At 37.5% G+C, this 16653-nt stretch overlaps 2 protein-coding genes across 2 annotated transcripts in view; one reads left to right on the top strand and one right to left on the bottom strand.

Moving 5' to 3' along the window:
- The window catches only part of Vps13D (vacuolar protein sorting 13D), a 59870-nt gene that overhangs the window by 2784 nt on the left and 40433 nt on the right, over window positions 1-16653 (bottom strand). The gene's annotated exons all lie outside the window — the stretch shown is intronic.
- Hml (Hemolectin) overlaps window positions 1-16653 on the top strand; it is a 48135-nt gene that overhangs the window by 10688 nt on the left and 20794 nt on the right. The window contains exons 17-30 of the mRNA XM_066295129.1: window positions 11155-11474; window positions 11588-11709; window positions 11760-11936; window positions 12016-12229; window positions 12278-12483; window positions 12537-12789; window positions 12840-12994; window positions 13047-13197; window positions 13256-13411; window positions 13846-14022; window positions 14078-14256; window positions 14306-14699; window positions 14755-15203; window positions 15528-15792. Coding sequence (XP_066151226.1) covers window positions 11155-11474; window positions 11588-11709; window positions 11760-11936; window positions 12016-12229; window positions 12278-12483; window positions 12537-12789; window positions 12840-12994; window positions 13047-13197; window positions 13256-13411; window positions 13846-14022; window positions 14078-14256; window positions 14306-14699; window positions 14755-15203; window positions 15528-15792 — 3218 coding nt within the window. The remainder of the gene's footprint in view (window positions 1-11154; window positions 11475-11587; window positions 11710-11759; window positions 11937-12015; window positions 12230-12277; window positions 12484-12536; window positions 12790-12839; window positions 12995-13046; window positions 13198-13255; window positions 13412-13845; window positions 14023-14077; window positions 14257-14305; window positions 14700-14754; window positions 15204-15527; window positions 15793-16653) is intronic.

The raw sequence follows: 16653 nt of genomic DNA, 5'->3' as shown, positions 1-16653 counted from the left end.
CCTTCCCAGTCGCCCGATCTGAATCCCATAGAAAACCTGTGGCAAATTGTTGACCAAGGATTGAGAGATAAAAATTATTCAAATTGCGATGAACTGTTTATTAAAATACAAGAAAAATGGCAAAATATTGATCTGGAAATATTAAATAAATCGATTGAATCAATGCTGCGTCGATGTCAGGCAGTCATTGACAATAATGGGCATTTTACCAAATATTAGTGCCTTGGGAAAGGTCCCAATTGATTTTTCAAATAATTTGGAGGAAATTGTTATGTTTTTATTTTCATTTTTAAATTGTCTATCTACTTTTGACCAGGTGAATTCCAAAGATTTATTTTTCTATTGACAATAAAGTAACTTTACCAACATGTGTTTATTATTTCTTATAACATGTTTTGCGACAAATAACATACGTCCATAGGAAACCGATCAATTAACATATGCACGATTTAATTGAAACATTCTGTTTGTCTATCTACTTTTGGCCACTACTGTATGTTCAAACGTTATCGTATCGCTACCAAACTACATGATTTTTTTTTAAATATGCATACAAAGTATTTTTTAGTGTTTACTTCCATTTTTTTTTCGTTTTCTTATGAAATTTTTGTAGTTTGCCTTACCTACCGTGGTCGGTCAACTTGACCGGTGAAAGAGATGTTAACAAAATTACATAAATCTATGCATATGTATTTCGATTTGTCGAATTCCCCCGATGTAGGCTGTAAAACAGCACCAGTGAATCCCCAGTGAACCAATTTATAAAATCAATGCGATATCGAGGTCAAACGGCCATTGAAAAGAATAGATAGCAGTACTAAGAAAGCATCAAAACTTTTTTGCAAATATTTTATTCCGTATAGAGTGTAATATTTTCTAGTGAATAATTAGTTTCTAAACATGTCAAAGGGTAACAAAATTATAAAGTACTTAGAAAAAATAACAGACATAGAAGGAGAGTGTTCAGTGTGTGACGAACAAGAAATTTCTAAAACTGAAGAAAACTTGGAATCGGATAACCAGCTACTTGCAAGTGAATCAGAGTCAGATAGTGACAATGAAGAGGGGGATATTATCAATCAGCATTCGGGGCAAAAGAGGATGAGATGTTTATTGATATCTGATAGTGAGATCGATGTAGAGGACCGAGGCATTGACACAGCTGTGGATGGGACAATTTGGGAAGAAATAGACGGAAGTTCCAAACCTGGTAGGACACCAATTTCTAATGTATTTAGGGATAAGTCAGGTGTAACAGGATATGCTAAACGACATATCAGGTGTATAAATTAATTCACAGCCTTTTTTTTAACAATTTAGATTATTATTTATTAAAAAAAATAATTACAATTTAATCATCAAAATAATTGCTCTTACTTTCAATGCATATCTGCCGGTTATCAGGTAATTTTCGAATCCCATCTCGGAAGAAAGATGGTGATTTTGATTGGATAAAATCTTCCATTGTTTAGTGGACTTCTTCGAGACATTGAAAGTGTGTATCAACCAAGTGATGTTGTAATGCTCGAAAAAGGTAATAATCAGAAGGTGCAAGTTCTGGTGAATACGCCGCATGAGGGAGAACTTCCCAGCCCAACGCGGAGATAATGTCAATGGTGTCTTTTGCCGTATGTGGTAGCGCGTTGTCGTGCAACAAAATGACTCGCCTTGTTCCACTACCATTAAAAGGTCGTTTTTCCTCAATAGCATCCCTCAATTTTATTAATTGGTCTTGATAACGGTTAGCAGTAATAGTTTCTCTTGGTTTCTCATAACAAATTACACCTTTGGAATCCCACCAAATACTCAATAACAATTTTTTTCCGTGGATGTTTGGTTTTGCAGTACTCGCTGATGGTTCTCTCGGATAAACCCACGATTTTTTTCTCTTAGGATTGTCATACAATATCCGTTTTTCATCTCCAGTAACAATTTTAGTTGAAAAGTCTTTTTTTCTGAATCGCGTCAGTAGACACATTGCAATTTCGCAGCGCCGATTTTTATTTTCTGAGCTAAGATTATGAGGTATCCAGTGACCTTCCCTTTATATCCTTCCTAATTTTTTCAAACGCATCGAAATAGCTGGTTGAGTCATTCCGAGTGCATCAGCAAGCTCTTTTTGTGTTTGGCAGGGATTGTCATTGAGTAAGTTCTCCAACTCTTCATCGTTAACCTTTTTTGGTTGACCGGAGCGTATTTCATCTTCAAAATCAAAAATTTCCATTCCGAAACTTTTGAAACCATTTTTTACAAGTACTACAAGATACAGTATTCTCTTCCAAGGCTGAACAAATCATGTCTTGCGCTTCTGCAGCATTTTTTTAAAGTTAAAAAGTGAAAAGGCGAGAGTGCCTTAAGCGATGCTTGTCTGACGACATTTGTAACGTTCTTGGTGATTAGATTAATCTAATTAAGTGGTTTGATAGCTCACAGATGGCGCTTCAAAACGGACTATATAGTTAGAAAAAATTCTAAATTCAAAGAGGTGCTTTAACCAATTTTATCTAAGGGCCGAGAATCAATTTATACACCTAATATGATGAAAGGGCAAGCAAAGAGGGCATTTTCTCTTATCATTGATCATCGTATAACAAATCATATTATAAAAGGTACAGAAGAAGAAACATTTTAAGGTTGCTATGATATCTACAATGTGAAACCAATATATTGATAATTCACAAAATTGTTATAAACCTGGTGCATACATTAATGTTGATGAACAGTTATTTCCGTCAAAGTCAAGGTGTAGATTTACCCAGTATATGCCCAACAAACCAGACAAATTTGGGATAAAATTCTGGTTGGCATGTGACGTCAATAGCAAATATATAATAAATGGTTTTCCTTATTTGGGAAAGGATAAAAGCAGAAAGTCTTCGATTCCGCTTGGGGAATTCGTTGTTCCAAAACTGATGGAACCATTCACGGGATACGGAAGGAACGTAACGACAGATAACTTTTTTACAAGTATATCACTGGCCAAAAAACTACTTGCAAAAAAGACTACAATTGTTGGAACAGTCCGTGAAAATAAGAGATATTTGCCAAGGTTGGCCAAAGAACGAAAAGATAAAATGAGTCGATTTTCGAGAAAATTATATAAATCCAATGATGTTACTCTTACTGTGTATAAAAGCAAACCAAAAAAAAAAGTTCTTGTACTAAGTACCATACATAAATCAATAGAAATTGAAAAAAGTAAAAAACAAATACCGGAAACCATAAGATTTTATAATGATACAAAATTTGGTGTAGATGTGGCAGATCAAATGGCAAAGAAATACAGTGTGAAGTCGAAAAGTTGGAGGTGGCCCCTTCAGATATTTTTCAATATTTTAGATCTAGCTGGAATAAATGCCTGGATTTTGTACAAAGAAACAACAGGTGAAAACATTTCGAGGCAGGAATTTTTGTTCCAATTAGCTTCAGAGCTCGAAGCTGCCTATAAGAACCTACGTGAAGAAAAATTAATACCAAAACCATCTACAAGTTCAGATTCGTCAGTACGAAAAACTTGTCAAATAAAACATTGTAAGGATTACAAAACTTCGAAAATTTGTTCGAAATGTAAAAAATATGTGTGTGGCAAATGTGTATTTCGGAATCAAATTGTAAAATATGCAGTGAAGTCGAATGAGTAATATACAGTATTGGCCATAAATATAGCAACTTTTAAAAAACTGAAATAAAACTGGAAATATCAGATAAAGAATCCTATAAATATTTTTTTAACTTATCACTCAACATTCTATTTAGAATACTTAAAGAAAATATAATAAAGAGATCATATAAAAAAAAAGTTTCATTTTTCGTTGGTCAAAAAGATAGCAACTTTTACAATTCCCTACATTTATTGAAACAAAAATTGTACAAAACAAAAACAAACTCTATATTTAGTTAGTACTTAGTATAGCAACCCTTTTGTTTAATTACAGACTTACATCTCTCAGGCATGGAAAGAATTAATTTATCAATGTAGTCTTCACTAATTTCTCCCCAAGTTTTCTGTAATGCAAGGAATAAGTCATTCACATTTGTATAATTTTTGTCACGAATTTTCGCGTCAACAAACTCCCACATGTTCTGAATTGGATTTAAGTCGGGGCTTTGAGATGGCCACGGCAGAACAGCAATTTTTTCATCTTCAAACCGTTTCTCGACCAGCTTCGACGAATGCTTGGGATCATTATCTTGTTGAAAATACGATCTCAGAGGCATTTTTTCATCCATGTATGATATTAGATGTTCAGTTAAAATGTCTTTATACATAAATCTATCAATTTTTCCAACAATTCTGTGAATGGGACCCATTCCCTGACCGGAGAAACATCCCCAGACCATCACCGAACCGCCGCCATGCTTAACCGTTGGTACAATATACTTTTTGTTTAACCTTTTTCCCACAGGACGTCTAACATTATTTACACCATCACTTCTGGACAAGTTGAACTTCGATTCATCACTAAAAACCACTTTTCTCCATTGTTCAGGCTTCCAGTCAGCGTGTTGTTCAGCAAAATGCAATCGGGCCTTCACGTTCTTTTTGGATAAAAATGGTTTTTTAGCTGGCCTTCTACTAAACAGTCCTGCATCTACTAATCTTCTTCGCACAGTTCTTGCACCAACATCTTTCGCCCCTTTTCCTTTTATTTGGCCAAGAATTTTAGTTGATGACAGAAATGGATTTTGTTTCGAAATCCTAACAATGAAGCGATCGGTTTTTTCTGGTATCGTTTTAGGTCTCTCAGGCATTGGTCTCGGACCAATGATGTCTTTAGTCTTATATTGTGCAATAATTCGAGAAATTATCGACTTATTTTTGCCCAAACTTCGACTAATTTCGATAGGTTTTTCGCCATTATCAAATCTCTCAATCACAATTTTTCTTAAATCCTTTGATATTGTTTTACCTCGACCCATTATAAGAAATATTGTAGAATGCAACACAGTACTAATCAAACGGAACTTTACAACTGAAGTAAAATACAGGGTGCGCCAAGTAAAACAAAACAGAGCTGTTTTCTCGGTTAATAAAAAAGTTATGCAAAAATGCTCGGACACGTCAACTTTAGTGTGGAGGGGGAAGATCTTTTATTAGATATTTACGGTGATTGCCTTCACCCCCTGGGCAGGGGATGAACCACCCCTGTAATTTTAAATGGGAAGGGGGGTCGAGTTATACATCAAATTAAAGGTTTTTTGAAGGGCTTCATGGTGATACCAAAATTTCTTACTTTCGAACAACCACTGATGAGTAAAACGATTATTTCTTTATGAATCACACTTAAAGCTAAAATCATGGATTTTGTTAGGTAATAATAATGAGTTTTATGAATTAAAAAAAAAATTAATATTATGATCAAATTAACATTTTTTCTTTTTCTCTATTAAAATTAGATGCGATTTAGTCATTTTTGATAAATAATTCAAAATGAACAAAGTTTAATGTTTTTTGCTATACTAAAAATAAAATCCTTATCAACAAGTTTTTGCCTGGAAGTATCGAAAACATCGAAAATTAAACCCATTTGGTTTGTGACTCTCAGGTGACCTGGTAATTCATCATCTGTGTTAATCGTTAAAAATGGTTTATTCAACTGCAGAGAGAGTTGAGATTATTGAATTATTTTTTGTAAATGGAAAATGTGCGAACCAAGCAGTTAATGTTTTCAACCAACGTTATGGGGACAAGCATGTAAGCCGAAAGTATGTGCTGGATTTAGTAGCGAAGTTTAGAGAAACTGGTTCAATTCTCAACGTAAAAAAGAATCGTAGACACCCGGTCAGAAATGAGGCAGTGGAGGTAGGAGTTTTCGGACATATGGTTTTAGAACCAACAACCAGTACAAGACAGTTGGCGACTTCCACTGGAATAAGCGCAACCAGCATTCGCAGAATTTTAAAATCACACAAATTTCACCCCTACAAAATTAAACTTGTCCAAGAATTAAACGAAGAAGATTTTGACCGCCGACTACAGTTTTGCGAACTCATAAGCCAACGAGCCACTGAAAATCAGAATTTTATTTTCATTATTTGCTTTTCGGATGAAGCAAGTTTTTCTTTAAATGGCATTGTTAATCGTCACAATTGTAGATATTGGTCAGATATTAACCCACATATCTTCCACGAAGCGCATACACAACATCCTCAAAAACTAAACGTTTGGGCGGGTATTTTTGGGGATCACATTATCGGACCATATTTTATTCCCGGAAATCTGACTGGCGAGACTTATCTTCAGTTGCTGGAAGACTTCGCTTATCTCCAATTAGTAGATCTTGTGGAAAATAATCCGGATTATTCAGAAAATCTATTGACATTCCAACAAGATGGTGCACCACCACACTATGCCTTAGCCGTTCGGCAATTTCTAAATGAAAATTTTCCTAGTCATTGGATTGGTAGAAGGGGTCCAATTGAATGGCCTGCAAGGTGTCCAGATTTTATTCCATTAGATTTCTTCTTTTGGGATCATCTCAAGTCGAAAGTGTACTCCACTCCTCCAGAGACTTTGGAAGTTTTGCGAGAACGTATTGTTAATGAATGCCGCCAAATAACCCCCGAAATACTCCAGAAGGTACGACAGAGATTCGAAGCAAATTTATTTCACTGTCAGGAAGTTAACGGACAGCATTTTGAACAATTGATTTAGGTGATTTTATGCGTTATGTATTTGTAGTATTCATAAAAAAATAAGAAAAATCGTTTTACTCATCAGTGGTTGTTCGAAAGTAAGAAATTTTGGTATCACCATAAAGCCCTTCAAAAAACCTTTAATTTGATGTATAACTCGACCCCCCTTCAAATTTAAAATATCAGGGGTGGTTCATCCCCTGCCTAGGGGGTGAAGGCAACCACCGTAAATATCTAATAAAAAATCTTCCCCCTCCACACTAAAGTTGACGTGTCCGAGCATGTTTGCATAACTTTTTTATTAACCGAGAAAACAGCTCTGTTTCATTTTAGTTGGCGCACCCTGTATATTGTTCAAAAATCAGAAGTTGCTATCTTTTTGACCAGTCAACAATTGAAAAAAATTGTTAAAATTTCAAAAAATGTGATTTGGCCTATGAAAGTGTAAACACCGACTTTGTTGTCAATATCTGTTCTAACAAATATGAACAAATGATCTCGAAAGAGTAAAGGGATGTTAAAAAAATGAATTTATAAAAAGTTGCTATATTTATGGCCAATACTGTACATTTGTATACTACAGGGTGTCCCAAATAAAGTGAGTTCCATGGGGATTATGGAAGCGGTAAGAGATACAAGGTGACTCAAATTAGAAAAAAGAAGCGCATTTTTGTGCCCATGCAGAAAATGTTCCAAATTTAAAAATATGCACAGGGGTTGTCAAAATATGAGCAAAAAACTGAAAACTGCGATTTTCAAAAATCATAAATTATGAGTACTCTGTTTGAGTAAATTGTACCAAATTTGGCAGTTCTTTATTATCGACAACTGCCAATTGAATGGCGTTTTCAGAATTTTTCCAGGCCATACAAATTTCGAGAAATTATATTCAACTTTGTTATTTGTTATGGCCGCCATATTGGATTTTGGTGCCATCGAATAGACAATAAAAAAAAGTTTTTTAACCAAGTATCGTAAAGGTGCCCTTGGACCTGCCAAAGTAAGAAAAATAAATAAAAACATTTTTCACCTTAGTAGGCTTAGAAACAAGTGCTTTAGTGTTGCTATGGATACTTTCGTTACATGCAACAAATGTCAACAAAAAGTCTTCACTGTTGTTGTATTTGAGGTCAATTTTTATTTTTTCTATTTCATTTTTATCAGTTTTACTTTCATTCGGCAGAAATTTTCAAGTAATAAAATTATGGAACTGTTTTCAAATCAAGAAAATCTGAAGATTAATGACTGCTACATTTTAAGTGGAAGAAATGTAGGTAGAGCTCAAAATATGTATCTCTTATATTATATTTATATATATATATATATTATATCTCTCTCTCTATGTATAGAGGTATCCAGAGAGGCGTCAACCTGGACGCGCAATATTTAATAGGCTTAGAGTGAATCTACTTAAGTATGGATCATTTGAAAAGAAAACCAGAACACGCAGGATTAATGAAGATGTTGAAAATTATGTTGTTGGAAGTGTTGTTGAAAACTCTCGCATCTCATTGCGTCAAATAGAATATAATATTAATATACCTAGATCAACTGCTTATCGGGTCCTAAAGAAAAATAAATTTGAATAAAATTAACCTCAAATACAACAACAGTGAAGACTTTTTGTTGACATTTGTTGCATGTAACGAAAGTATCCATAGCAACACTAAAGCACTTGTTTCTAAGCCTACTAAGGTGAAAAATGTTTTTATTTATTTTTCTTACTTTGGCAGGTCCAAGGGCACCTTTATGATACTTGGTTAAAAAACTTTTTTTTATTGTCTATTCGATGGCACCAAAATCCAATATGGCGGCCATAACAAATAACAAAGTTGAATATAATTTCTCGAAATTTGGATGGCCTGGAAAAATTCTGAAAACGCCATTCAATTGGCAGTTGTCGATAACAAAGAACTGCCAAATTTGGTACAATTTACTCAAACAGAGTACTCATAATTTATGATTTTCGAAAATCGCAGTTTTCAGTTTTTTGCTCATATTTTGACAACCCCTGTGCATATTTTTAAATTTGGAACATTTTCTGCATGGGCACAAAAATGCGCTTCTTTTTTTCTAATTTGAGTCACCTTGTATCTCTTACCGCTTCCATAATCCCCATGGAACTCACTTTATTTGGGACATCCTGTATATAAATAATTAAAATTTAAGTTTGTTTTTTTTTATAAATAATTTTGTACGTATATGTATAATATAATATTATTTTTTGTATTTATGTATAGGAAAAATTATGTTTTAGTTTTTTAAATTTATAAATGTAAATTTCAATAAAGTTCATAATTTTACATACCTTCAGTAATAAATCAACCATTCTCTGCGTTAAATACTAAAATGGATAATTTCTTTAAACACCGGTTAATTTGACCGAGTGCTGTAGGAATAGGTATACAGGGTGAGTCGGGAGGATCGTGTCAAACTTCAGGAGCGTATTGTACATGATATAATAAATGTAAAAAAAACTTAAATGTTGTTATCCGATTTTCGTTTGTTTACAAGTTATAACGTAAATAAAATGAAAACATAAAATTTAAAAAATTTATAAATTTCATAAGAAATTCCATAAATTAACGTTTAAATATCATAGTAACTGTTCAAAAATATTGCGATTCTAAACATTTTCGGCTTCGTCTATGAAGAGCATTCGTTGCGCTCCTGATTGTTTCATGTCTTTCTTTAATGGCAGCTGCAGCATTTCTAATGCGTTGAATTAGTGCATCTTGAGTGTCCACTTTTACTCTGTACACTTCAGTTTAAACCAACCCCACAAACAATAGTCTAGTGGTGTGAGGTCTGGAGACCTTGGAGGCCAACTAATAGGGCCACCACGACCAATCCAACGTTTCTTATGAAATTTATAAAATGTTTTAATTTTATGTTTTAATTTTATTTACGCTATAACTTGTAAACAAACGAAAATCGGATAACAACATTTGAGTTTTTTTACATTTATTTTTCATGTACAACACGCTCCTGAAGTTTGGCACGATCCTCCTGTATAAGAACTGTCGGTAGGTTTAGTGTTAATGAAAAAATTGTAGGAATCAAGCAAACTTTTTTTTTTAATCATTTTGTTCGGCTTTGCACAAAATAATAACACAAAAAAATCAAATCGTACCTTTAGCATGATTTATTAAATATAAAAAAAAACAATTATATGACTCGTGCCTTTTAAAAGTCTTAATATTTGGTATGTCCTCCTTCGGCTTTCAAAACTGCCCTAGTACTTCTGGGCATACTTCTCATGAGATTTCTGTTCTGTTCTAGAGCAATGAGGTCCCAGGTAACTTGTGTTTTTTCCCAAAGTTGATCGAAATTTGAACTGCTTAATCGGCTAAAGATCTCTTTACTCTTCCCCACGAGTGTTCTATCAGATTAAGATTAGGTGATTTTGGGAGCCACTCTATGACATTAAAACCACGATCAGTTAGCCATTGTTTGGTGAATCTGGCACTATATTTGGAGTCATTGTCGGGCTGAAAAAGAACCTCATCGACGGATTTACCTTAATTTTCTGGGGATTTTAGCAAACTGCATACAAGAATTAACGTAATCTTCAGCAGTCATCTTTCTTGAAATACTGCGAAACCCTCCAACACCACTTGATATCATGCAATCCCCAATTGTTATGCTCCCACCAGAAAATTTCACAATTGAGAAGGCTGTTCAAGTCCTTAAGGGTTCTTTCTTTCCCTTCCAAAGCCAAATCTTCTCTTCTGACTCTAATCTATCAACTTTGGATTTATCACACTAAATCAAATTATCCCACATTTTTTTTTGTGTAGTTTTTGCAAAATCCGAACCAAGAAACTGGTGTCGTTTGGTCAACAGGTCACTTTTCCTGTTGCTCTTAATCCGGTCTCACGGAAACCTCTCTGTGCTGTTTCGACACTGACATCCATGTTATCAACATTACATAGCTTATGTTGAATTTGAACAGCATCATCAACTCCTCTTAATCGAATGGGGCGAATGATACAACGTTTTTTGCACTCAGAAAATTGTTTTAGGGCCACTCTTGTTTTTTTTTAATAACACATTCGAAAATTCCGGAAGATTAAAAAAAAAATTTAATACACCAATAGAGCACTTGGGTTTTTTGAGATTTTAGAGTAAGAAAGTCCTTTTTGTGGAAATTTTATGGTTTGATCTCTCAAAAATTTCGACAATGGGTTCATACAGCAATAAAAAGAAATATTCTATAGCCATGAAAAAAAATATATTTCCAGTATGTTCAGAACAATAAGTAATTTAATACCTAATAAAAAAAATTTAAATAGTGTTCTTTTGCCAAACTGCGAAACTTGTACTGGAGTATGTATGTCTTAAATATCTCAAAAATGATAGGAGTTATAAGGAAAAAAACAAAGAGCATGTGAAATTCTTTTTAATGTTGTTTTGGGATCATGACAGCACTGCAAAGCTGTTATTATGATTACGAAATACAACGAAATAAAAACATCACTATTAACTACCCGTTTTTCAAAAAAAACTCCATCGCAGGTGGAACTGCCGAATGATGTTAAAGTATGGTGGGATGGCGTGACTCGGGCCTATATCGATGTCCCGGCGTCCCTTCAGGGCTTCACAAAAGGCCTTTGCGGTACGTTTAACGGGAACCAGAAAGACGATTTTGTCACCCCCGAAAACGACGTGGAACACTCCATAATCCCCTTCGCCAATAAATGGAAAACGTCGGAAAAGTGCAACGATGTACCAGACGTGTTGCCCACCCATCCTTGCAACCTCAACTTGCACAACAAAGCTGCAGCCGAGAAATATTGCTCGAGAATCAAGTCGGATTTGTTCAAGCCTTGCCACTGGTACTTAGGACCAAATCTCAATTTTAGCTACAAGCTAATTTCTTAGCTCTTTCTTTGAAATTAGCTTCATGTTAAAATCAACATTAGTATCTTGACAATAAGGTAATATGCAGGCACGTCGATCCAGAGAAGTACTACCAGGACTGTCTCTACGACATGTGCGCATGTGAGTTTCAAGTGTCCAGATGTTTGTGTCCTACGATGGCTGCGTACGCAGTGGAATGTTCTAGAAGCGGTGAGGTCGAAATTGCAAAACCCCTTTTTCGATATAATGAAGGATTTAAGGTATGGCCGTCGATTGGAGGAATGAGGTCAGGGAATGTGGAGTTCACTGTCCCGGAGGACAAAAGTACCAGTCTTGCGGCAACTCATGTACCAGAACTTGCGATGACTTGTCTTTGAATCCAGACTGCAAACCGCAATGCGTGGAGGGATGTAATTGTCCCGAAGGGGAAGCTTTAGGTCAGCTAATCTGGCAACTCAAATCTGTCTCTCTCGTTAATCTATCAACATATTCCTATTTTCCACTGCCGCAATATAGATGATAACGGAGAATGTATACCCATTGGTCAGTGCAAGTGCCATCAAGAGGGTCTCGATTTTCAAGCGGGCTACAAAGAGGTGCGTCCGGCATCTCACGGGGTTGAATTGTGCACCTGCCTCAATGGACTCTGGTCCTGTCACTTGGCAACCGAGGAGGACGTGCGATCCTTCCCCAGGGCACACGATTTGAAGGCCAAATGCAACTCTTCCAGGTGAGGTTTTCCCGTTTAGCAGGCCTCGCGGCAATTTCGTACTTGCAGGAACTTTGAATTCACCACTTGTGAGGACGTCGAACCAGTCACCTGTAAGAACATGCACACCAACGAGCATTTTTCGCCCACAGTGTGTCACGCGGGGTGCAAGTGCAAAGAGGGGTACGTGTTGGATAGTAAAAACAAGAAGTGTGTGAAACCCAACGAATGCCCTTGTCATCATGGGGGAAGGAGCTATAAGGAGAAGTCTATTGGTGAGTGAAAGTACAGAAGAGAGAAATTTGCAAGTTTTTTACGTTGGTTTTAGTGCAAAGCGATTGCAACACTTGCACCTGTAAAAATGGCAAATGGCAATGCACCGAGAGGCAGTGCACTGCTGAATGTTCAGCCTGGGGGGATTCGCACTATAAAACCTTCGACGGCAAATACTTTGATTATCAAGGTCAGTGCGACTTCATGTTGGCCAAAGGCACTTCTGGCACTGCTTCCTTTGACGTTACAATACAAAATGTTCCTTGTGGCTCATTGGGAACAAGCTGCTCCAAAAGCGTCACCCTCCGGTAAGCGCCGCTCAACCCAAAGCGCTATTTTTGAACATTACTTGTTCCAGAATTTCCTTAGGAGAGGACGTGGAGTCCTTCACTTTGAGCAGAGACAAAACAATCCCGCGATTAATTTCCAAGAAGCTGATTACAATAAGAGAAAAGGGTGTGTTCGTGATTATGGAAGCGCCAGATTTGGGGCTGCTAGTTCACTGGGATAAGGGTACACGCAGGTTTTTTCCAACGGCGTTCTTTCGTAACTGAGTTTTATTTAGGTACCAGGGTGTATGTGAAGGTGGACCCTCGTTGGAAGGAGAAAATCAAAGGGTTGTGCGGCAATTATAACGATAATCAAGCAGACGATTTCCAGACCCCTTCAGGGGGCCTCGCGGAAGCCTCGGCCAGCATTTTCGGAGATTCCTGGAGGTATTTTGAGACCTTAAATGTTTTAAAATCGATAATTTCATTATTCGGCAATGCGTAGGTTGCAAAGTTACTGCCCTGAGGCGCTGCAGATAAAGGACACCTGCGCCGAAAACCCAGAAAGGCGCGTTTGGGCCCTAAAGAAGTGCGGAACTCTTAAAAGTTCAATATTCGCACCTTGTCATTCAGAAGTACCGCTGGATGACTTTTTCGACAGGTGCGTTTCAGATTCAAATAACCAGTTTCTAAACCCACCCAGGTAGCCATGCGAATGCCATTAAATTGCCAAAAATGTGTTTAAAATTACTTGTGTTACATCTTCCTACACGCAGCATAGATACGCTCCTAAACGTCGCATAGATACGCTCCTAAACGTCGCATAGATACGCACCTAAGCGTATCTAAGTACAGTTTAGGAAAACGTTGCTGCCTAGCACGTACCTCCTTTTACTTATTATTCGAAAGCGGGAAAGTACCTCTATCTTTTCCGAGTTTTTCAGTGTAGAATTTCGTGTACCTCGGATTCTTTTTGGGGTAGCGGAGACTCGGGGGTAACTCGTGTGCGATATGAGATCAAAGACGAGGAAGCTTTTACATTTATCGTTGAGAAATCATCACGCTGCTAAGCAACTTTCACTGCGTATTTTGAAGGTGTGTATTCGACGCATGCGCCTGCGACCAAGGTGAGGATTGCCAATGCCTGTGTACAGCCTTGGCCGCTTACGCTCAAGAGTGTAACAATCGGGGAGCGCCGGTCAAGTGGAGGAGCCAACTGCTGTGTCCGATGCAATGCAATCAGCGTTGCGCAGAGTACCAACCCTGCATAAGGTTTTTTACCTGCTTCCTTTACGTATCGCATTTTTTTTTCAATGAAATATCCCAGCACTTGCACTCATGAAACGTGCGACAATCTCATGGTCAACGACAAGCTGAGCAAGAGCTGCAGCGAGGACGCGTGTATTGAAGGTTGCAGCCCGAAACCTTGTCCACCGGACCACGTGTACCTCAACGAATCCTACATTGAGTGTGTGCCAAGAAACATTTGCAAGCCTGTTTGCATGGGTAAGAAGTCGTTTTGCGCATGACAAATTAATAATCTCTTTGGGTTTAGAATTCGAGGGCGTGGTTTACTACGAGGGTGATTTAATGCAAGAGGACGACTGTCACTCTTGTTACTGTTCGAGAGGGACTAAAATCTGCAAGGGACAGCCTTGTAGCTCTACTGAGGCGCCAATTTTCACTACCACTATGCAGCACGAACAGGACGTTCAATGCTTGGACGGATGGACTGCGTGGATTAATCAAGATCGTAAAGAAAAACGTAAAATCAAATTAACGGATCTCGAACCTTTACCTTCAGCTATAGTTCTCAATAACCTGAAAGACTCAAGCAAATGTGGGATAAATGATATGGTTTCCATTGAGTGTTTAACCGTTGACGGAAAACACCCAAAAGAATTAAACGTGGACGTTGAGTGTAGCTTGGAACGAGGTCTAATTTGCCAGTAAGACGTTTCCACCTATTGCTACATATTTTTTGATATTAATACTTCTATTTAGGTCAACAGACCCCGAAAACCCATGTCCAGACTTTAAAATTCGAGTCCTTTGCCAATGCCAAGAAATTTCAACGACTCCCAGTTTATCCAGTACCGCTCCTAATTGTGATCTAAACATCCCTAATCAGGAACATCCTTCAGATTGTCACAAGTTTCTTCAGTGCTCTCCATCACTTAACGGTCTAGAATTGGTGGAGAAAACTTGTGGTTCTGATATGTTTTACAATCCGCAGACCATGGTCTGCGACTGGGAACAGAGTGTGGCTCAAATCAAACCTTCTTGCAAGCCTAAATGCCCTTCGGGGATGGTGCATGAGGAATGCGCAATTGAATGCGATAAACTCTGCAGTCACTACCTTTTTATAGTGCGCGAAAAGGGGCTTTGCATCGAGGGGACCAAATGCGAAGCCGGCTGCATTTCTGCTGAGAAACACCCTAAGTGTCCCAAAGGTAAATATATTAAATAAGTAAAATTTGAAACGGTTATTCCGGCTTCTAAGCTGTCAAATGACTATAAATCCGGAGAAGTAAAACATGGAAACCTCAAATTTGTAGAATTTCTTCATTAAAATTTTAAAATTTCGAAACTGCCACTATTTCGTGAAAGAGCGTTAAAGAATACTAGCGAACAGGTGGCATAGAGGTGACAATCTGTCGTTAGTTCATACACACATTTTGGTTAAGAGAATCACGGGCAAGACAAGAAAATTTTTACGATATTTTATAGAATCTCTCAAATTTTGCATTGGCTTGAATAAAAACCTTTATTTTCAGGTCATTTTTGGCTGAATGAAAACACTTGCGTGGCCAAACACGACTGTATGTGCATCAGTGACAACGACAAACCGGTAAAGCCTGGACAAGTCGTAATTGAAGGCTGCAAACACTGTCAATGCGTGGACAATTCTTTCTCGTGCAGCTCATCTCAGTGCACAGAGAAATTCGAGGACGACAAGCACGACAAGGGAATACCTTCGACTACAACCGAATCGTACTTGGTGCCCTCCGTGTCGCCACCTCCGGAATGTTCGGGAGAAAGGTGAGAATAGCTGTTTTGGTAAATAGCCTATCACAAAATGAGAAAAAGGCCTTTGAGGCTGAGAAAAAAACTACACTGACTTTCAAAAAAACCGCAACACCAAGAAGAACGCATTGTATGTATTTGAAATTTTTGTATGATTTTAGACTTGTAAAGAGAAAAAAATGATAAAAATTTCAAGTTCGTATTTTAATGCGAAGTTTTTCTTTACTTTTTTATCTGTGACGGTCGTTCTTTTTGCAAATTTTTCTACAGGCGGATAGCGATAAAGGTACTATTGTTAGTACCACATTGAATGTGTGGTAGGGCAAAATGCCTCGTGCACGCCAAAATGCAGTTCATCGGCAGTTAACTCCCTTCGAAAGGGGAAGAATTGTTGGTATGCACGAGGCAGGTTTACCTTTCCGCGAAAATGCACGTAGATTGGATCGAAACGCATTAACAGTGCTAAGAGCTCGGAGAGATTGGTCTAACGAAGGGTCAGTAAATCGCCATCGTGGTAGTGGCCGTCCAAGAATGACGAACCGACGCGAAGACCGGCGACTCCGTCGTTCAGCGACAGGTGCCCCGTTTGAAACAATTCCGTCTCTTGGTGCTGACTGGGTAGCTACCCTAAATCGAAGGGTCTCCCTTAGTACGATGTATCGCAGAATTCGAAGTTTTGGACTAAATTCATATCGTCCTATGCGTCGGCTTCCATTATCACGAAACCACAGGGTGGCCCGACTGGAGTGGTGTCGTCTGACAGTGCAATGGGTGGATGAGTGGAGAAGAATCGTGTTCAGTGATGAAAGCCGATTTTGTTTGTGGAGATCTGATGCACGGTTACGTGTTAGAAGGCGCAGAGGAGAGCGATTAAAT

The sequence above is a fragment of the Euwallacea fornicatus genome, chromosome 22 (genome assembly GCF_040115645.1).
Source record: "Euwallacea fornicatus isolate EFF26 chromosome 22, ASM4011564v1, whole genome shotgun sequence".
In the NCBI taxonomy this organism is placed as follows: domain Eukaryota; kingdom Metazoa; phylum Arthropoda; class Insecta; order Coleoptera; family Curculionidae; genus Euwallacea; species Euwallacea fornicatus.
Note: the sequence above shows the minus strand (reverse complement) of the source record. Positions and strands in the feature narration are given on the sequence as shown.